The sequence below is a fragment of the Leptodactylus fuscus genome, unplaced genomic scaffold (assembly GCF_031893055.1).
Source record: "Leptodactylus fuscus isolate aLepFus1 unplaced genomic scaffold, aLepFus1.hap2 HAP2_SCAFFOLD_187, whole genome shotgun sequence".
In the NCBI taxonomy this organism is placed as follows: Eukaryota; Metazoa; Chordata; class Amphibia; order Anura; family Leptodactylidae; genus Leptodactylus; species Leptodactylus fuscus.
In genome coordinates this window covers 42,718-65,360 of record NW_027440210.1, presented here as the reverse complement: position 1 = coordinate 65,360, position 22,643 = coordinate 42,718, and the positions used below count along the sequence as shown (strand labels likewise).

General features: G+C 54.9%; 1 protein-coding gene across 1 annotated transcript in view; it reads right to left on the bottom strand.

Annotated features, from left to right (window-relative positions):
• DQX1 (DEAQ-box RNA dependent ATPase 1) overlaps positions 1–22,582 on the bottom strand; it is a 26,543-nt gene extending 3,961 nt beyond the window's left edge. The window contains 12 exon segments of the mRNA XM_075261537.1: positions 1,689–1,870; positions 1,944–2,128; positions 2,204–2,306; positions 2,308–2,327; positions 3,515–3,706; positions 7,025–7,183; positions 7,336–7,432; positions 9,414–9,647; positions 9,721–10,099; positions 16,205–16,398; positions 18,951–19,383; positions 22,511–22,582. Of these exon segments, the coding sequence (XP_075117638.1) occupies positions 1,689–1,870; positions 1,944–2,128; positions 2,204–2,306; positions 2,308–2,327; positions 3,515–3,706; positions 7,025–7,183; positions 7,336–7,432; positions 9,414–9,647; positions 9,721–10,099; positions 16,205–16,398; positions 18,951–19,367 (2,162 nt within the window). The 5' untranslated portion in view covers positions 19,368–19,383; positions 22,511–22,582.
• Positions 22,583–22,643: the final 61 nt, after the last annotated feature.

The window sequence follows — 22,643 nt, the reverse complement described above, 5'->3', positions numbered from 1 at the left end:
TAGAGAGGAGGAAGGACACCGCGAGGACGAGAGAGAGAGGAGGAGGGATACGGGGAGAGAGAGAGAGGAGGAGGGATACGGGGGAGAGAGAGAGAGGAGGAGTGATACGGGGAGAGAGAGAGAGGAGGAGTGATACGGGGAGAGAGAGAGAGAGGAGGAGTGATACGGGGAGAGAGAGAGAGAGGAGGGAGTGATACGGGGAGAGAGAGAGAGGAGAGAGAGAGAGGAGGAGTGATACGGGGAGAGAGAGAGAGAGAGAGAGAGAGAGGAGGAGGGATACGGGGAGAGAGAGAGAGAGAGAGAGAGAGAGAGAGAGAGAGGAGGGATACGGGGAGAGAGAGAGAGAGAGAGGAGGAGGGATACGGGGAGAGAGAGAGAGGAGGGAGGGATACGGGGAGAGAGAGAGGAGGAGGGATACGGGGAGAGAGAGAGGAGGAGGGATACGGGGAGAGAGAGAGAGGAGGAGGGATACGGGGAGAGAGAGAGAGGAGGAGGGATACGGGGAGAGAGAGAGAGGAGGAGGGATACGGGGAGAGAGAGAGAGGAGGAGGGATACGGGGAGAGAGAGAGAGAGGAGGAGGGATACGGGGAGAGAGAGAGAGAGGAGGAGGGGATACGGGGAGAGAGAGAGAGGAGGAGGGATACGGGGAGAGAGAGAGAGGAGGAGGGATACGGGGAGAGAGAGAGAGGAGGAGGGATACGGGGAGAGAGAGAGAGGAGGAGGGATACGGGGAGAGAGAGAGGAGGAGGGATACGGAGAGAGAGAGAGAGAGGAGGAGGGATACGGGGAGGAGAGAGAGAGAGAGAGAGAGAGAGAGAGAGGAGGAGGGATACGGGGAGAGAGAGAGAGAGAGAGGAGGAGGGATACGGGGAGAGAGAGAGAGAGAGAGGAGGAGGGATACGGGGGAGAGAGAGAGAGAGAGAGAGAGAGAGAGGAGGAGGGATACGGGGAGAGAGAGAGAGAGAGAGAGAGAGAGAGAGGAGGAGGGATACGGGGAGAGAGAGAGAGAGAGAGAGAGAGAGAGAGAGAGAGAGAGAGAGAGAGAGGAGAGAGAGGAGGAGGGATACGGGGAGAGAGAGAGAGAGAGAGAGAGGAGGAGGGATACGGGGAGAGAGAGAGAGAGAGAGAGAGAGAGAGAGGAGGAGGGATACGGGGAGAGAGAGAGAGAGAGAGAGAGAGAGAGGAGGAGGGATACGGGGAGAGAGAGGAGGAGGGATACGGGGAGAGAGAGAGAGAGAGAGAGAGAGGAGGAGGGATACGGGGAGAGAGAGAGAGAGAGGAGGAGGGATACGGGGAGAGAGAGAGAGAGAGGAGGAGGGATACGGGGAGAGAGAGAGAGAGAGGAGGAGGGATACGGGAGAGAGAGAGAGAGAGGAGGAGGGATACGGGGAGAGAGAGAGAGAGAGGAGGAGGGATACGGGGAGAGAGAGAGAGAGAGAGGAGGAGGGATACGGGGAGAGAGAGAGAGAGAGAGGAGGAGGGATACGGGGAGAGAGAGAGAGAGAGGAGGAGGGATACGGGGAGAGAGAGAGAGAGAGGAGGAGGGATACGGGCTGAGAGGAGGAGGGATACGGGCTGAGAGGAGGAGGGATACGGGCTGAGAGGAGGGATACGGGCTGAGAGGAGGGATACGGGCTGAGAGGAGGGATACGGGCTGAGAGGAGGATACGGCAGAGTGCTCGCTCACATCTCCGGGAGGACTTCGGTGGCTATGCTGATACAGTTGTCCTGGGAGATGCTGAAGTCGTGGTACAAGACCCAAGTTGGCGGGGATCTTCGGCCGTGGTAGACGGAGGAGGGGTGCAGGTGGGCCACATGCTTGTGAGTTAACATGACGTAATTTCCTTGTCCGTCCACATCTCGGGCCACCTGGAGGAATGACAAGGGGAGGAATGATAGGACCTGCTGAATAACTGTAAGGACCTGGGTCACATGACCTCACCTTCAGGAATCCTCCGGACAGCAGGGCTCTGGTGAGGTTTAGCAGACAGTCGTGCTCAGGGAAGGCGGGGGCAGATACCGGCAGCTCGATCCTCTGCATAATGTCCAGGAGTTCTGCTCGCACCACGTCCGCCTGGTGTAAGGAGCGCGGGCACACCGCAGCCTCGGAGCACCAACCTTCCCCATCTAAGGGCACAACACACATCTATCACAAGCCAGGAGGGGGCGCCACCAATACACTAATCAGTGGGGACTACTCACACTCTTTGTAGTGATTGTAGAGGTGAATCAAGGTCATGTGATCACCTTCAGGGAGCTGCAGCGCATGGCGGCATCGCAACACAGACACACTATGTGGAGGGGGGCAGAAAACAGCAGGGGGCAACTGGGAGCAAAATAGAGACAAAGGGTAAAAACTAGATACCTCCAACATACAGCCTTAGTCCACAGGCCCCTCCCATCTTCCCTATGTCTCCTCCCTCTACATATAACCCCTCCCACTCCACATGTGATCCCTCCCTCTACATATAACCCCTCCCACGCCACATGTGACCCCCCCCTCTATATAACCCCTCACTCCACCTGTGACCCTCCCTCTACATATAACCCCTCCCACTCCACATGTGACCCCCCCTCTCTATATAACCCCTCACTCCACCTGTGACCCCCCCCTCTACATATAACCCCTCCCACTCCCCGTGATCCCTCCCTCTACATATAACCCCCTCACTCCACATGTGACCCTCCCTCTACATATAACCCCTCCCACTCCAAGTGATCCCTCCCTCTACATATAAACCCTCCCACTCCAAGTGATCCCTCCCTCTACATATAACCCCTCCCACTCCAAGTGATCCCTCCCTCTACATATAACCCCTCCCACTCCCCGTGATCCCTCCCTCTACATATAACCCCTCCCACTCCACATGTGACCCCCCCCCTCTCTACATATAACCCCTCCCACTCCAAGTGATCCCTCCCTCTACATATAACCCCTCCCACTCCAAGTGATCCCTCCCTCTACATATAACCCCTCCCACTCCAAGTGATCCCTCCCTCTACATATAACCCCTCCCACTCCAAGTGATCATTCCCTCTACATATAACCCCTCCCACTCCAAGTGATCCCTCCCTCTACATATAACCCCTCCCACTCCAAGTGATCCCTCCCTCTACATATAACCCCTCCCACTCCCCGTGATCCCTCCCTCTACATATAACCCCTCCCACTCCAAGTGATCCCTCCCTCTACATATAACCCCTCCCACTCCCCGTGATCCCTCCCTCTACATATAACCCCTCCCACTCCACATGTGACCCCCCCCTCTCTACATAACCCCCTCACTCCACCTGTGAACCCTCCCTCTACATAGAACCCCTCCCATCCTCCATATATCCCCTCCTATTTTGTAGAACCCCTCCCATTTTCCTTATAACCACTCCCTCTCCCATTCTCCATATAACCCGTTCCTTCTTCTCTATGTAACACCTCCCCCCTCTATACCACCTCCTATTCCTATATAACTCCTCCCACTCAGATATACTCTCCCCTCCCCCTCAACCCTCCAATACCGGTGAGCATTGCCGCCAGGGTGAGCATTTCACTGACGCACTGGAACTCGCAGGCCGCCAGAAGAGACTTAGAGATCTGTGGATCCAAAGGGAACTCCGACATGACGATGCCGACCTCCGACAGATTCCCGTCATCATCCAGGGCTGCCAAGTAATCCAGATCCTCCAGGGCCTGCATGAGGGTCTCTGGCGCTGAGGAGGGGGACAGAGGAGGACATGACATGAGGAGGGGGGGGAGAGGAGTGGACATTACCGGAGGACGGGGGGAGAGGAGTGGACATGACATGAGGACGGGGGGAGAGGAGTGGACATTACCGGAGGACGGGGGGAGAGTAGAGGACATTACCGGAGGACAGGGGGGAGAGGGAGTGGACATTACCGGAGGACGGGGGGGGAGAGGAGTGGACATTACCGGAGGACAGGGGGGAGAGGAGTGGACATTACCGGAGGACGGGGGGGAGAGGAGTGGACATTACCGGAGGACGGTGGGGAGAGGAGTGGACATTACCGGAGGACGGGGGGAGAGGAGTGGACATTACCGGAGGACGGGGGGAGAGGAGTGGACATTACCGGAGGACGGGGGGGAGAGGAGTGGACATTACCGGAGGACGGGGGGAGGAGGAGTGGACATTACCGGAGGACGGGGGGAGAGGAGTGGACATTACCGGAGGACGGGGGGAGAGGAGTGGACATTACCGGAGGACGGGGGGGAGAGGAGTGGACATTACCGGAGGACGGGGGGAGAGGAGTGGACATTACCGGAGGACGGGGGGGGAGAGGAGTGGACATTACCGGAGGACGGGGGAGAGTAGAGGACATTACCGGAGGACGGGGGGAGAGGAGTGGACATTACCGGAGGACGGGGGAGAGTAGAGGACATTACCGGAGGACGGGGGGAGAGTAGAGGACATTACCGGAGGACGGGGGGAGAGGAGTGGACATTACCGGAGGACGGGGGAGAGGAGTGGACATTACCGGAGGACGGGGGAGAGTAGAGGACATTACCGGAGGACGGGGGGAGAGGAGAGGACATTACCGGAGGACGGGGGAGAGTAGAGGACATTACCGGAGGACGGGGGGAGAGGAGTGGACATTACCGGAGGACGGGGGGGAGTAGAGGACATTACCTGAGGACGGAGGGAGAGGAGTGGACATTACCGGAGGACGGAGGGAGAGTAGTGACATTACCGGAGGACGGGGGGAGAGGAGTGGACATTACCGGAGGACGGGGGGGGAGTAGAGGACATTACCTGAGGACGGAGGGAGAGGAGTGGACATTACCGGAGGACGGAGGGAGAGTAGTGGACATTACCGGAGGACGGGGGGAGAGTAGAGGACATTACCGGAGGACGGAGGGAGAGTAGAGGACATTACCGGAGGACGGAGGGAGAGTAGTGGACATTACCGGAGGACGGAGGGAGAGTAGTGGACATTACCGGAGGACGGGGGGAGAGTAGAGGACATTACCGGAGGACGGGGGGAGAGGAGTGGACATTACCGGAGGACGGAAGGAGAGGAGTGGACATTACGGAGGACGGAAGGAGAGGAGTGGACATTACCGGAGGACGGGGGGAGAGGAGTGGACATTACCGGAGGACGGGAGGAGAGTAGTGGACATTACCGGAGGACGGGGGAGAGTAGAGGACATTACCGGAGGACGGGGGGAGAGGAGTGGACATTACCGGAGGACGGGGGGAGAGTAGTGGACATTACCGGAGGACGGGGGGAGAGTAGAGGACATTACCGGAGGACGGGGGGGAGAGGAGTGGACATTACCGGAGGACGGGGGAGAGTAGTGGACATTACCGGAGGACGGGGGGAGAGTAGTGGACATTACCGGAGGACGGGGGGAGGGGAGTGGACATTACCGGAGGACGGGGGAGAGGAGTGGACATTACCGGAGGACGGGGGGGAGAGGAGTGGACATTACCGGAGGACGGGGGGAGAGGAGTGGACATTACCGGAGGACGGGGGAGAGGAGTGGACATTACCGGAGGACGGGGGGAGAGGAGTGGACATTACCGGAGGACGGGGGAGAGTAGTGGACATTACCTGAGGACGGGGGGAGAGGAGTGGACATTACCGGAAGACGGGGGGGAGAGGAGTGGACATTACCGGAGGACGGGGGGGAGAGGAGTGGACATTACCGGAGGACGGGGGGAGAGGAGTGGACATTACCGGAGGACGGGGGAGAGTAGAGGACATTACCGGAGGACGGGGGGAGAGTAGAGGACATTACCGGAGGACGGGGGGAGAGTAGAGGACATTACCTGAGGACGGAGGGAGAGTAGAGGACATTACCGGAGGACGGGGGAGAGTAGAGGACATTACCGGAGGACGGGGGAGAGTAGAGGACATTACCGGAGGACGGGGGAGAGTAGTGGACATTACCGGAGGACGGGGGGAGAGTAGAGGGACATTACCGGAGGACGGGGGGGGAGAGTAGAGGACATTACCGGAGGACGGGGGAGAGTAGTGGACATTACCGGAGGACGGGGGAGAGTAGAGGACATTACCGGAGGACGGGGGGAGAGGAGTGGACATTACCTGAGGACGGGGGAGAGTAGTAGACATTACCGTAAGACGGGGGGAGAGGAGTGGACATTACCGGAGGACGGGGGGAGAGGAGTGGACATTACCGGAGGACGGGGGGAGAGGAGAGGACATTACCGGAGGACGGGGGAGAGTAGTGGACATTACCGGAGGATGGGGGAGAGTAGAGGGACATTACCGGAGGACGGGGGGAGAGTAGTGGACATTACCGGAGGACGGGGGGAGAGGAGTGGACATTATCGGAGGACGGGGGGAGAGGAGTGGACATTACCGGAGGAGGGGGGGAGAGTAGAGGACATTACCGGAGGACGGGGGGGAGAGGAGTGGACATTACCGGAGGACGGGGGAGAGGAGTGGACATTACCGGAGGAGGGGGGAGAGAAGTGGACATTACCGGAGGACGGGGGGAGAGTAGAGGACATTACCGGAGGACGGGGGGAGAGGAGTGGACATTACCGGAGGACGGGGGGAGAGTAGTGGACATTACCGGAGGACGGGGGAGAGTAGAGGACATTACTGGAGGACGGGGGGAGAGTAGTGGACATTACTGGAGGACGGGGGGAGAGGAGTGGACATTACCGGAGGACGGGGGGAGAGTAGTGGACATTACTGGAGGACGGGGGGAGAGGAGTGGACATTACTGGAGGGACGGGGGGGAGAGGAGTGGACATTACCGGAGGACGGGGGGAGAGTAGTGGACATTACCGGAGGACGGGGGGAGAGTAGAGGACATTACCGGAGGACGGGGGGAGAGGAGTGGACATTACCGGAGGACGGGGGGAGAGGAGTGGACATTACCGGAGGACGGGGGGAGAGGAGTGGACATTACCGGAGGACGGGGGGAGAGGAGTGGACATTACCGGAGGATATCAGGGGTCTATGAGGGAGAGTCCACAGAACTGTTATCGATGCTCCTGCCTGCTGGGGGCGCTCTCATCACATTCATTGCTCATTTACCAGGACGATCTAAGAAGTCGCACTGCCCGAGGTCGGCAATGTCCAGTCTCTTGAGCAGCAGGACCAGGCGACTCAGGTTCTCCTGCAGGATTCGAGGAGGGGTGAACTCCGGCATTTGAGTATCATAGATGTTCTCAGAGTACAAGCGATAACAAACCCCTGAGGCACAAACAAAGGAAACAATCAGCATGGAGACCAGAGGGGGCACAATACTAGGAGTACTGAATACTGGGACTACACCGTTACCGATCAGCTCTGCTGTCATGACTCTATTGGGCGCACTCCCTCCCCAGGTCCTCATTCACACTCACCATCTGCAGACTGAACTCTCATCCTGCGAATTTCCGCTCTGCTCTTACTGATCACGCGAAGAACCTGAGAATCTGCCCGGATCCGAGGATTATATACCTGCAGGAGGAGAGTGCAGAATGACATCATCAACAATCTGCCCCCTGGACAACTACCCCAGAGAGGCAACTACTGCACTCCCAGCAACTGAGACGACTATCCCAACCACAGAGGCTGCTCTCCTATTACCTCCCGCCAGCACAGGGGCTGCTCTCCCATTACCTCCCGCCAGCACAGGGGCTCCTCTCCTATTACCTCCCGCCAGCACAGGGACTCCTCTCCTATTACCTCCCCCCAGCACAGGGGCTGCTCTCCTATTACCTCCCCCCAGCACAGGGACTCCTCTCCTATTACCTCCCCCCAGCACAGGGACTCCTCTCCTATTACCTCCCCCCAGCACAGGGGCTGCTCTCCTATTACCTCCCCCCAGCACAGGGGCTGCTCTCCTATTACCTCCCGCCAGCACAGGGACTCCTCTCCTATTACCTCCCGCCAGCACAGGGACTCCTCTCCTATTACCTCCCCCCAGCACAGGGGCTCCTCTCCTATTACCTCCCTCAAGCACAGGGACTCCTCTCCTATTACCTCCCCCCAGCACAGGGGCTGCTCTCCTATTACCTCCCCCCAGCACAGGGGCTCCTCTCCTATTACCTCCCGCCAGCACAGGGGCAGCTCTCCTATTACCTCCCCCCAGCACAGGGGCTCCTCTCCTATTACCTCCCTCAAGCACAGGGGCAGCTCTCCTATTACCTCCCCCCAGCACAGGGACTCCTCTCCTATTACCTCCCCCCAGCACAGGGGCTCCTCTCCTATTACCTCCCCCCAGCACAGGGGCTCCTCTCCTATTACCTCCCCCCAGCACAGGGGCTGCTCTCCTATTACCTCCCCCCAGCACAGGGGCTCCTCTCCTATTACCTTCCGCCAGCACAGGGGCTGCTCTCCTATTACCTCCCCCCAGCACAGGGGCTCCTCTCCTATTACCTCCCCCCAGCACAGGGGCTCCTCTCCTATTACCTCCCGCCAGCACAGGGACTGCTCTCCTATTACCTCCCCGCCAGCACAGGGGCTCCTCTCCTATTACCTCCCCCCAGCACACGGGCTCCTCTCCTATTACCTTCTGCCAGCACAGGGGCTGCTCTCCTATTACCGCCCGTCAGCACAGGGGCTGCTCTCCTATTACCTCCCCCCAGCACAGGGGCTCCTCTCCCATTACCTCCCCCCAGCACACGGGCTGCTCTCCTATTACCGCCCGTCAGCACAGGGGCTCCTCTCCTATTACCGCCCGTCAGCACAGGGGCTCCTCTCCTATTACCTCCTGCCCGTACAGGGGCTCCTCTCCTATTACCTCCCGTCAGCACAGGGGCTACTCTCCTATTACCTCCCATCAGCACAGGGGCTGCTCTCCCATTACCTCCCGCCAGCACAGGGGCTGCTCTCCCATTACCGCCCGTCAGCACAGGGGCTGCTCTCCCATTACATCCCATCAGCACAGGGGCTGCTCTCCCATTACCGCCCGTCAGCACAGGGGCTGCTCTCCCATTACATCCCGTCAGCACAGGGGCTGCTCTCCCATTACATCCCATCAGCACAGGGGCTCCTCTCCCATTACCTCCCGCCAGCACAGGGGCTCCTCTCCCATTACCTCCCGCCAGCACAGGGGCTCCTCTCCTATTACCTCCTGCCAGCACAGGGGCTCCTTTCCTATTACCTCCCGTCAGAACAGGGGCTCCTCTCCTATTACCTCCCGCCAGGACAGGGGCTCCTCTCCTATTACCTCCCGCCAGCACAGGGGCTCCTCTCCTATTACCTCCCGCCAGCACAGGGGCTCCTCTCCTATTACCTCCCGCCAGCACAGGGGCTCCTCTCCTATTACCTCCCGCCAGCACAGGGGCTCCTCTCCTATTACCTCCCGCCAGGACAGGGGCTCCTCTCCTATTACCTCCCGCCAGCACAGGGGCTCCTCTCCTATTACCTCCTGCCAGGACAGGGGCTCCTCTCCTATTACCTCCCGCCATACATATATCATGTACATGTTACTCACAGACTGCAGCTCATGCCATGTATCGATGATGTAACGTATTCCCGGGAGAGAGAAGGAAAGTTCAGCCAGTGAACAAGAGATGAAAACTCGGCGATGAGCGCTGGAGTCGGCCTCGTACACGGATTGCACCTCATTTCCCGAACTGGCCGTCAGAGACAAGGGTAGGAGACACCCCAAATTAGGACTGAGAGACAAGGACTCTGTGAGGAGTGCGGAGCAGCAGCGGAGAACTTCCTGCAGAACACAAATATAGGTAACAGACCCAGTTCTGAGGTCACAAGAACCACAAGATCCAGCAACATCTTACCTCCTCACTAGCCAAAAAGACCAACACGTCCCCTGCCTCATTCCTGCGGTGGATATCTAGAACCATGTGACATGCCGCCATGACATGGTCATGTGACACTGGTGGGCGATACACAACACTTGGCAGGTGTTCTCGCACTGGAACATTCACCACACTGACATCAGCTCCTAAATAGTCAACCATACGCTGTTGAAACCCAGGTGAGGTCATCACCACCAGGCGAAGGAAAGGTCTCTGCAGTGTCATGTCCTTCAGCAGGCCCAGCAGGAGGTCAGAGGCCACTGTGCGCTCATCTACCTCATCAAGGATGACCACACCAGCGGCCTGCATCAGGGGGTCGGAGGTCAGCTCCTGCAGCAGAAGGGAATCCCAGCAGAACCTGATGGACCAGAAAGACCTAGCAATCACAAACCTGTAGAGAAGAGGAAGGAACTGCTGCAACCCACTGACCCTTCCCCTACACCCTGACATCTACAGTGATCCTGACCCTACACCCTGACATCTACAGTGATCCTGACCCTACACCCTGACATCTACAGTGATCCTGACCCCTTACCCTACACACTGACATCTACAGTGATCCTGACCCTACATCCTGACATCTACAGTGATCCTGACCCTACACCGACATCTACAGTGATCCTGACCCTACACCCTGACATCTACAGTGATCCTGACCCCTTACCCTACACACTGACATCTACAGTGATCCTGACCCTACACCCTGACATCTACAGTGATCCTGACCCTACACCCTGACATCTACAGTGATCCTGACCCCTTACCCTACACACTGACATCTACAGTGATCCTGACCCTACATCCTGACATCTACAGTGATCCTGACCCTACACCGACATCTACAGTGATCCTGACCCTACACCGACATCTACAGTGATCCTGACCCTACACCCTGACATCTACAGTGATCCTGACCCTACATCCTGACATCTACAGTGATCCTGACCCTACACCCTGACATCTACAGTGATCCTGACCCCTTACCCTACACACTGACATCTACAGTGATCCTGACCCTACACCCTGACATCTACAGTGATCCTGACCCTACACCCTGACATCTACAGTGACCCTTCCCCTACACCCTGACATCTACAGTGATCCTGACCCTACACCCTGACATCTACAGTGATCCTGACCCTACACCCTGACATCTACAGTGATCCTGACCCTACACCCTGACATCTACAGTGATCCTGACCCTACACCCTAACATCTACAGTGATCCTGACCCTATACCCTGACACCTACAGTGATCCTGACCCTACATCCTGACATCTACAGTGATCCTGACCCCTTACCCTACACCGACATCTACAGTGATCCTGACCCCTTACCCTACACCGACATCTACAGTGATCCTGACCCCTTACCCTACACCGACATCTACAGTGATCCTGACCCCTTACCCTGACATCTACAGTGATCCTGACCCTACACCCTGACATCTACAGTGATCCTGACCCTACACCCTGACATCTACAGTGATCCTGACCCTACACCCTGACATCTACAGTGATCCTGACCCCTTACCCTACACACTGACATCTACAGTGATCCTGACCCTACATCCTGACATCTACAGTGATCCTGACCCTACACCCTGACATCTACAGTGATCCTGACCCTACACCCTGACATCTACAGTGATCCTGACCCTACACCGACATCTACAGTGATCCTGACCCTACACCGACATCTACAGTGATCCTGACCCTACACCCTGACATCTACAGTGATCCTGACCCTACACCCTGACATCTACAGTGATCCTGACCCTACACCCTGACATCTACAGTGATCCTGACCCTACACCGACATCTACAGTGATCCTGACCCTACACCCTGACATCTACAGTGATCCTGACCCTATACCCTGACATCTACAGTGATCCTGACCCCTTACCCTACACCGACATCTACAGTGATCCTGACCCTACACCCTGACATCTACAGTGATCCTGACCCTACACCCTGACATCTACAGTGATCCTGACCCTACACCCTGACATCTACAGTGATCCTGACCATACACCCTGACATCTACAGTGATCCTGACCCTACACCCTGACACCTACAGTGATCCTGACCCTACATCCTGACATCTACAGTGATCCTGACCCCTTACCCTACACCGACATCTACAGTGATCCTGACCCCTTACCCTACACCGACATCTACAGTGATCCTGACCCCTTACCCTACACCCTGACATCTACAGTGATCCTGACCCTACACCCTGACAACTACCGTCATCCTGACCCTTACCCTACACCCTGACATCTACAGTGATCCTGACCCTACACCCTGACATCTACAGTGATCCTGACCCTACACCGACATCTACAGTGATCCTGACCCTACATCCTGACATCTACAGTGATCCTGACCATACACCCTGACATCTACAGTGATCCTGACCCTACACCCTGACATCTACAGTGATCCTGACCCTACACCCTGACAACTACCGTCATCCTGACCCTTACCCTACACCCTGACATCTACAGTGATCCTGACCCTACACCCTGACATCTACAGTGATCCTGACCCTACACCCTGACATCTACAGTGATCCTGACCCTACACCCTGACAACTACCGTCATCCTGACCCTTACCCTACACCCTGACATCTACAGTGATCCTGACCCTACACCCTGACATCTACAGTGATCCTGACCCTACACCCTGACATCTACAGTGATCCTGACCCTACACCCTGACATCTACAGTGATCCTGACCCTATACCCTGACATCTACAGTGATCCTGACCCCTTACCCTACACACTGACATCTACAGTGATCCTGACCCTACACCCTGACATCTACAGTGATCCTGACCCTACACCCTTACATCTACAGTGATCCTGACCCTACACCCTGACAACTACCGTCATCCTGACCCTACACCGACATCTACAGTGATCCTGACCCTACACCCTGACATCTACAGTGATCCTGACCCTACACCCTGACAACTACCGTCATCCTGACCCTTACCCTACACCCTGACATCTACAGTGATCCTGACCATACACCCTGACATCTACAGTGATCCTGACCCTACCCCTACATCCTGACATCTACAGTGATCCTGACCCTACACCCTGACATCTACAGTGATCCTGACCCTACACCGACATCTACAGTGATCCTGACCCTACACCCTGACATCTACAGTGATCCTGACCCTACATCCTGACATCTACAGTGATCCTGACCCTACATCCTGACATCTACAGTGATCCTGACCCTACATCCTGACATCTACAGTGATCCTGACCCTACATCCTGACATCTACAGTGATCCTGACCCTACACCCTGACATCTACAGTGATCCTGACCCCTTACCCTACACACTGACATCTACAGTGATCCTGACCCTACACCCTGACATCTACAGTGATCCTGACCCTACACCCTGACATCTACAGTGATCCTGACCCCTTACCCTACACACTGACATCTACAGTGATCCTGACCCTACATCCTGACATCTACAGTGATCCTGACCCTACACCGACATCTACAGTGATCCTGACCCTACACCGACATCTACAGTGATCCTGACCCTACACCCTGACATCTACAGTGATCCTGACCCTACATCCTGACATCTACAGTGATCCTGACCCTACACCCTGACATCTACAGTGATCCTGACCCCTTACCCTACACACTGACATCTACAGTGATCCTGACCCTACACCCTGACATCTACAGTGATCCTGACCCTACACCCTGACATCTACAGTGACCCTTCCCCTACACCCTGACATCTACAGTGATCCTGACCCTACACCCTGACATCTACAGTGATCCTGACCCTACACCCTGACATCTACAGTGATCCTGACCCTACACCCTGACATCTACAGTGATCCTGACCCTACACCCTAACATCTACAGTGATCCTGACCCTATACCCTGACACCTACAGTGATCCTGACCCTACATCCTGACATCTACAGTGATCCTGACCCCTTACCCTACACCGACATCTACAGTGATCCTGACCCCTTACCCTACACCGACATCTACAGTGATCCTGACCCCTTACCCTACACCGACATCTACAGTGATCCTGACCCCTTACCCTGACATCTACAGTGATCCTGACCCTACACCCTGACATCTACAGTGATCCTGACCCTACACCCTGACATCTACAGTGATCCTGACCCTACACCCTGACATCTACAGTGATCCTGACCCTACACCCTGACATCTACAGTGATCCTGACCCTACACCCTGACATCTACAGTGATCCTGACCCCTTACCCTACACACTGACATCTACAGTGATCCTGACCCTACATCCTGACATCTACAGTGATCCTGACCCTACACCCTGACATCTACAGTGATCCTGACCCTACACCCTGACATCTACAGTGATCCTGACCCTACACCGACATCTACAGTGATCCTGACCCTACACCGACATCTACAGTGATCCTGACCCTACACCCTGACATCTACAGTGATCCTGACCCTACACCCTGACATCTACAGTGATCCTGACCCTACACCCTGACATCTACAGTGATCCTGACCCTACACCGACATCTACAGTGATCCTGACCCTACACCCTGACATCTACAGTGATCCTGACCCTATACCCTGACATCTACAGTGATCCTGACCCCTTACCCTACACCGACATCTACAGTGATCCTGACCCTACACCCTGACATCTACAGTGATCCTGACCCTACACCCTGACATCTACAGTGATCCTGACCCTACACCCTGACATCTACAGTGATCCTGACCATACACCCTGACATCTACAGTGATCCTGACCCTACACCCTGACACCTACAGTGATCCTGACCCTACATCCTGACATCTACAGTGATCCTGACCCCTTACCCTACACCGACATCTACAGTGATCCTGACCCCTTACCCTACACCGACATCTACAGTGATCCTGACCCCTTACCCTACACCGACATCTACAGTGATCCTGACCCCTTACCCTACACCCTGACATCTACAGTGATCCTGACCCTACACCCTGACAACTACCGTCATCCTGACCCTTACCCTACACCCTGACATCTACAGTGATCCTGACCCTACACCCTGACATCTACAGTGATCCTGACCCTACACCGACATCTACAGTGATCCTGACCCTACATCCTGACATCTACAGTGATCCTGACCATACACCCTGACATCTACAGTGATCCTGACCCTACACCCTGACATCTACAGTGATCCTGACCCTACACCCTGACAACTACCGTCATCCTGACCCTTACCCTACACCCTGACATCTACAGTGATCCTGACCCTACACCCTGACATCTACAGTGATCCTGACCCTACACCCTGACATCTACAGTGATCCTGACCCTACACCCTGACAACTACCGTCATCCTGACCCTTACCCTACACCCTGACATCTACAGTGATCCTGACCCTACACCCTGACATCTACAGTGATCCTGACCCTACACCCTGACATCTACAGTGATCCTGACCCTACACCCTGACATCTACAGTGATCCTGACCCTATACCCTGACATCTACAGTGATCCTGACCCCTTACCCTACACACTGACATCTACAGTGATCCTGACCCTACACCCTGACATCTACAGTGATCCTGACCCTACACCCTTACATCTACAGTGATCCTGACCCTACACCCTGACAACTACCGTCATCCTGACCCTACACCGACATCTACAGTGATCCTGACCCTACACCCTGACATCTACAGTGATCCTGACCCTACACCCTGACAACTACCGTCATCCTGACCCTTACCCTACACCCTGACATCTACAGTGATCCTGACCATACACCCTGACATCTACAGTGATCCTGACCCTACCCCTACATCCTGACATCTACAGTGATCCTGACCCTACACCCTGACATCTACAGTGATCCTGACCCTACACCGACATCTACAGTGATCCTGACCCTACACCCTGACATCTACAGTGATCCTGACCCTACATCCTGACATCTACAGTGATCCTGACCCTACATCCTGACATCTACAGTGATCCTGACCCTACATCCTGACATCTACAGTGATCCTGACCATACACCCTGACATCTACAGTGATCCTGACCCTACACCCTGACACCTACAGTGATCCTGACCCTACATCCTGACATCTACAGTGATCCTGACCCTACACCCTGACAACTACCGTCATCCTGACCCTTACCCTACACCCTGACATCTACAGTGATCCTGACCCTACATCCTGACATCTACAGTGATCCTGACCATACACCCTGACATCTACAGTGATCCTGACCATACACCCTGACATCTACAGTGATCCTGACCCTACATCCTGACATCTACAGTGATCCTGACCCTTACCCTAAAAACCCTGACACTACACCCTGACCTCTGCTGTCATCCGCCGATCTTTGAGAGCCCAGCAGGGGCCAGTCCGAGTGACCCCTCCACCTCACATACCTCAGGATAGTGCTGGATGAGGAACACTCTTCATGAGGAATAGAGAATCCGACTTCATGCCCCACGTTCAGATCCATCTCGTCGGCCACTCTGAGGGCCAGGCTGAAGGCGGCGCTGGGATAGGGCTGCGAGCAGATGACAGAACCCTCATGGTACTGCTGGGAGAGGGCGTACTCTGCACACCACTGCGGTACCTGTGAGGTGTAATCCCAACCATGTTACTGAGTGCACAGAGAGCAGACAACAAGGTGGTTCACTATGCACAACGATCACCCTCCCCCTACAAGGCACAAGCAACATGACTGGACTGGGGGACAATGGGCACAAGGGCCAAGGGGAGTGAATGGTGCGGGGACAATGAGCACAAGGGCCAAGGGGAGTGAATGGTGCGGGGACAAGGGCCAAGGGGAGTGAATGGTGCGGGGACAATGGGCACAAGGGCCAAGGGAAGTGAATGGTGCGGGGACAAGGGCCAAGGGGAGTGAATGGTGCGGGGACAATGGGCACAAGGGCCAAGGGAAGTGAATGGTGCGGGGACAATGGGCACAAGGGCCAAGGGAAGTGAATGGTGCGGGGACAATGGGCACAAGGGCCAAGGGAAGTGAATGGTGCGGTGACAATGGGCACAAGGGCCAAGGGGAGTGAATGGTTCAGGGACAATGGGCACAAGGGCCAAGGAAAGTGAATGGTGCGGTGACAATGGGCACAAGGGCCAAGGGGAGTGAATGGTTCAGGGACAATGGGCACAAGGGCCAAGGAAAGTGAATGGTGCGGGGACAAGGGCCAAGGAAAGTGAATGGTGCGGGGACAATGGGCACAAGGGCCAAGGGGAGTGAATGGTTCAGGGACAATGGGCACAAGGGCCAAGGAAAGTGAATGGTGCGGGGACAATGGGCACAAGGGCCAAGGGGAGTGAATGGTTCAGGGACAATGGGCACAAGGGCCAAGGGGAGTGAATGGTGCGGGGACAATGGGCACAAGGGCCAACGGGAGTGAATGGTGCGGGGACAATGGGCACAAGGGCCAAGGGGAGTGAATGGTGTGGGGACAATGGGCACAAGGGCCAAGGAAAGTGAATGGTGCGGGGACAAGGGCCAAGGGGAGTGAATGGTGCGGTGACAATGGGCACAAGGGCCAACGGGAGTGAATGGTGCGGGGACAATGGGCACAAGGGCCAAGGAAAGTGAATGGTGCGGGGACAAGGGCCAAGGGGAGTGAATGGTGCGGTGACAATGGGCACAAGGGCCAAGAGGAGTGAATGGTGTGGGGACAATGGGCACAAGGGCCAACGGGAGTGAATGGTGCGGGGACAATGGGCACAAGGGCCAAGGAAAGTGAATGGTGCGGGGACAAGGGCCAAGGGGAGTGAATGGTGCGGTGACAATGGGCACAAGGGCCAAGGGAAGTGAATGGTGCGGGGACAATGGGCCAAGGGGAGTGAATGGTGCGGGGACAAGGGCCAAGGGGAGTGAATGGTGCGGGGACAATGGACACAAAAGCCAAGGGAAGTGAATGGTGCAGGGACAATGGGCACAAGGGCCAAGGGGAGTGAATGGTGCAGGGACAATAGGCACAAGGGCCAAGGGAAGTGAATGGTGCGGGGACAATAGGCACAAGGGCCAAGGGAAGTGAATGGTGCGGGGACAATGGGCCAAGGGGAGTGAATGGTGCGGGGACAAGGGCCAAGGGGAGTGAATGGTGCGGGGACAATGGACACAAGAGCCAAGGGAAGTGAATGGTGCAGGGACAATGGGCACAAGGGCCAAGGGAAGTGAATGGTGCGGGGACAAGGGCCAAGAGGAGTGAATGGTGCGGGGACAATGGGCCAAGAGGAGTGAATGGTGCAGGGACAATGGGCCAAGAGGAGTGAATGGTGCAGGGACAATGGGCCAAGAGGAGTGAATGGTGCAGGGACAATAGGCACAAGGGCCAAGGGGAGTGAATGGTGCGGGGACAAGAGCCAAGGGAAGTGAATGGTGTGGGGACAATGGGCACAAGGGGGTTGGGGAAACTCTTAAAATACCTAGAGATGCAATACTCATTGCATTGGAAACCCCTATGGACATCGGGCCCATCTTATAACATGCTCTGTTGTCAGAGGTGACCAGCACATATTCAGGAGTCCTCCACAGGCCCAGGTGTTACCCCGGCTCTTCCAGGTCTGACACTTTAATGAGCCCCTCATAAGACCCCGGCCCAAAAGCAGTACCGAGAATAGAGAGGGCAACGCCGTCCCCCAAAGGGTTTATATATATAACAATGGAACTTTCTACCCCCAGCCATGACACATCGTAAATACATGAGGTATCGCCATTACACGTACGGAACACGTGAGGTATCGCCATTACACATATGGAACACGTGAGGTGTCGCCATTACATGTACGGAACACGTGAGGTGTCGCCATTACATATACGGAACACGTGAGGTGTCGCTATTACATATACGGAAAACGTGAGGTGTCGCCATTACATATACGGAACACGTGAGGTGTCGCCATTACATATACGGAACACGTGAGGTGTCGCCATTACATATACGGAACGTGCTTTCTGGACCATCCCCCACCATCTGGGTCCCTTAATCCTCGTCTCTTCCCTTCACCACATCCACAATGGATATCACTGTATCCTGCTGCCCCGGAGGCTTCGTACTGCGGTACACGGGCCAGGCCTGGCAAACACTGCTCTAACCTCAGCTTGCAGATTTAGGTGTGACTGGAGGAGACAGACAAGGCTGCGCTCACCTGGGTACTTTTCCCGGCGCCAGGCTCGGCACACACCAGGATGAGGCGACTGCTCTGCAGACTCTCCAGGAGCTGATACTTCACCGCCCACACCGGCAGAGAGCGCCGCCCTGCCAGCAGCTGGTAATAGCGCGAGGAGAACGGCAAGCCATCAAAAGGGTTCTGCTCCAGGTCTCCCCCATCATCCGGCTCCAGGTCTCCCCCATCATCCGGCTCCAGGTCTCCCCCATCATCCGGCTCCAGGTCTCCCCCATCATCCGGCTCCAGGTCTCCCCCATCATCCGGCTCCAGGTCTCCCCCATCATCCGGCTCCAGGTCTCCCCCATCATCCGGCTCCAGGTCTCCCCCATCATCCAGAAGAAGACTGTCCTCCTCTACCAGATGCCGACCCTCCAAAGAGATGTCTGATGACTCCATACAAAGGAAGAGACACCTACAGGCAAGAAGAAGACAGTATAGATGTCACCTCCATCACTGACCGCCGGGTTACAAGCCCCAGGTGCCGGCCTGTCTGCCGATGACCCAAAGAACCCCGACCCCACGGCCCAGCATGGAGGGGAGACATTATAGATTGGGGTCTCTTTATTAAGGCCACAGGAGGACGTCACCCCATCACTGGGAGAATGGAGGGAGCCACGGACTGTACCATCCTGAGTGCCAGCAGTGATATTACAGTCCTGTGTATAAGTTAGTGCCCCCCTATTAATCCTTGTAAATATTTTGGTGTTTGCCATGTCAGTCTGATCTCTCTAATATCTGATGGACACAGTAATATTTCAGGATTGGAATGAGGTTTATTGTACTAACAGAGAATGTGCAATATGCATTACACCAAAATGTGACCGGTGCAGAAGTCTGGGCGCCCCCACAGAACAGTGCCAGTAATATTTCGTAGCTCCTCCTCCTTTTGCCTCTAGTCGCTTCCTGTTGCTTTTAATCAGTTCCTGGATCCTGGATGAAGGGATTTTGGACCATTCCTCTTTACAATTCGCGTTCAGTTAAGTTAGATGGTCGCCGAGCATGGACAGCCCGCTTCCAATCATCCCACAGATGGTCAATGATATTCAGGTCTGGGGACTGGGATGGCCATTCCAGAACATTGTAATTGTTCCTCTGCATGAATGCCTGAGGATTTGGAGCGGTGTTTTGGATCATTGTCTTGCTGAAATATCCATCCCCGGCGTAACTTCAACTTCGTCACTGATTCTTGTACATTATTCTCAAGAATCTGCTGATACTGAGTGGAATCCATGCGACCCTCAACTTTACCAAGATTCCCGATGCCGGCATTGGCCACACAGCGCCAAAGCATGATGGAACCTCCACCAAATCTTACAGTGGGTAGCATGTGTTTTTCTTGGAATGCTGTTTCTTTTTGGACGCCATGCATAACGCCTTTTTTTTATAACCAAACAACTCAATTTTTGTTTCCAAAATGAAGCTGCCTTGTCCAAATGTGCTTTTTCATACCTCAGGCAACTCTATTTGTGGCGTACGTGCAGAAACGGCTTCTTTCTCATCACTCTCCCATACAGCTTCTATTTGTGCAAAGTGCGCTGTATAGTTGACCGATGCACAGTGACACCATCTGCAGCAAGATGATGCTGCAGCTCTTTGGAGGTGTCTGTGGATTGTCCTTGACTGTTCTCACCATTCTTCTTCTCTGCCTTTCTGATATTTTTCTTGGCCTGCCACTTCTGGGCTTAACAAGAACTGTCCCTGTGGTCTTCCATTTCCTTACTATGTTCCTCACAGTGGAAACTGACAGGTTAAATCTCTGAGACAATGTTTTGTATCCTTCCCCTGAACAACTATGTGGAACAATCTTTGTTTTCAGATCATTAGAGAGCGGGCTGTCCATGCTCGGCGACCATCAAACTGACCTGAACGCGAATTGTAAAGAGGAATGGTCCAAAATCCCTTCATCCAGGATCCAGGAACTGATTAACAGCAACAGGAAGCGACTAGAGGCAAAAGGAGGAGGAGCTACGAAATATTACTGGCACTGTTCTGTGGGGGCGCCCAGACTTCTGCACCGGTCACATTGTGGTGTAATGCAGATTGCACATTCTCTGTTACTACAATAAACCTCATTCCAATCCTGAGATATTACTGTGTCCATCAGTTATTAGAGAGATCAGACTGACATGGCAAACACCAAAATATTTACAGCGATTAATAGGGGGGCACTAACTTATACACAGGACTGTATACAGGGAGGAGTAGTACTGTGCAATGGTATATACACTCACCGGCCACTTTATTAGGTACACCTGTCCAACTGTTCGTTAACACTTAATTTCTAATCAGCCAATCACATGGCGGCAACTCAGTGCATTTCGGCATGTAGACATGGTCAAGACAATCTCCTGCAGTTCAAACCGAGCATCAGTATGGGGGGGAAGAAAGGTGATTTGAGTGCCTTTGAACGTGGCATGGTTGTTGGTGCCAGAAGGGCTGGTCTGAGTATTTCAGAAACTGCTGATCTACTGGGATTTTCACGCACAACCATCTCTAGGGTTTACAGAGAATGGTCCGAAAAAGAAAAAACATCCAGTGAGCGGCAGTTCTGTGGGGGGTGGAAATGCGTTGTTGATGCCAGAGGTCAGAGGAGAATGGCCAGACTGGTTCCAGCTGATAGAAAGGCAACAGTGACTCAAATAGCCACCCGTTACACCCAAGGTAGCCAGAAGAGCATCTCTGAACGCCGCACAGTACGTCCAACTTTGAGGCTACAGATGGGCTACAGCAGCAGAAGACCACACCGGGGGCCACTCCTTTCAGCTAAGAACAGGAAACTGAGGCTACAATTTGCACAAGCTCATCGAAATTGGACAATTGAAGATTGGAAAAACGTTGCCTGGTCTGATGAGTCTCGATTTCTGCTGCGACATTCGGATGGTAGGGTCAGAATTTGGCGTCAACAACATGAAAGCATGGATCCATCCTGCCTTGTATCGGTAACGGTTCAGGCTGCTGGTGGTGGTGTCATGGTGTGGGGAATATTTTCTTGGCACTCTTTGGGCCCCTTGGTACCAATTGAGCATCGTTGCAACGCCAAAGCCTACCTGAGTATTGTTGCTGACCATGTCCATCCCTTTATGACCACAATGTCCCCAACATCTGATGGCTACTTTCAGCAGGATAATGCAATGCCATGTCATAAAGCTGGAATCATCTCAGACTGGTTTCTTGAACATGACAATGAGTTCACTGTACTCCAATGGCCTCCACAGTCACCAGATCTCAATCCAATAGAGGAGCATCTTTGGGATGTGGTGGAACGGGAGATTCGCATCATGGATGTGCAGCCGACAAATCTGCGACTGCAACTGTGTGATGCCGCCATCATGTCAATATGGAGCAAAATCTCTGAGGAATGCTTCCAGCACCTTGTTGTATCTATGCCACGAAGAATTGAGGCAGTTCTGAAGGCAAAAGGGGGTCCAACCCGTTACTAGCATGGCGTACCTAATAAAGTGGCCGGTGAGTGTATGTGTGTATATATATATATACTGTTCTGCCCCCCACCCCCTGCACTCCCAGTATTGTGGTCTCACCTCTATCAGATGATGTTTCTGCTTCCGCCCTCACTTACTGTGACATCCGCCCTCACTTACTGTGACTTCCGCCCTCACTTACTGTGACTTCCGCCCTCAGTCTCAATCACTTCTACATTTTACATCAACTCAT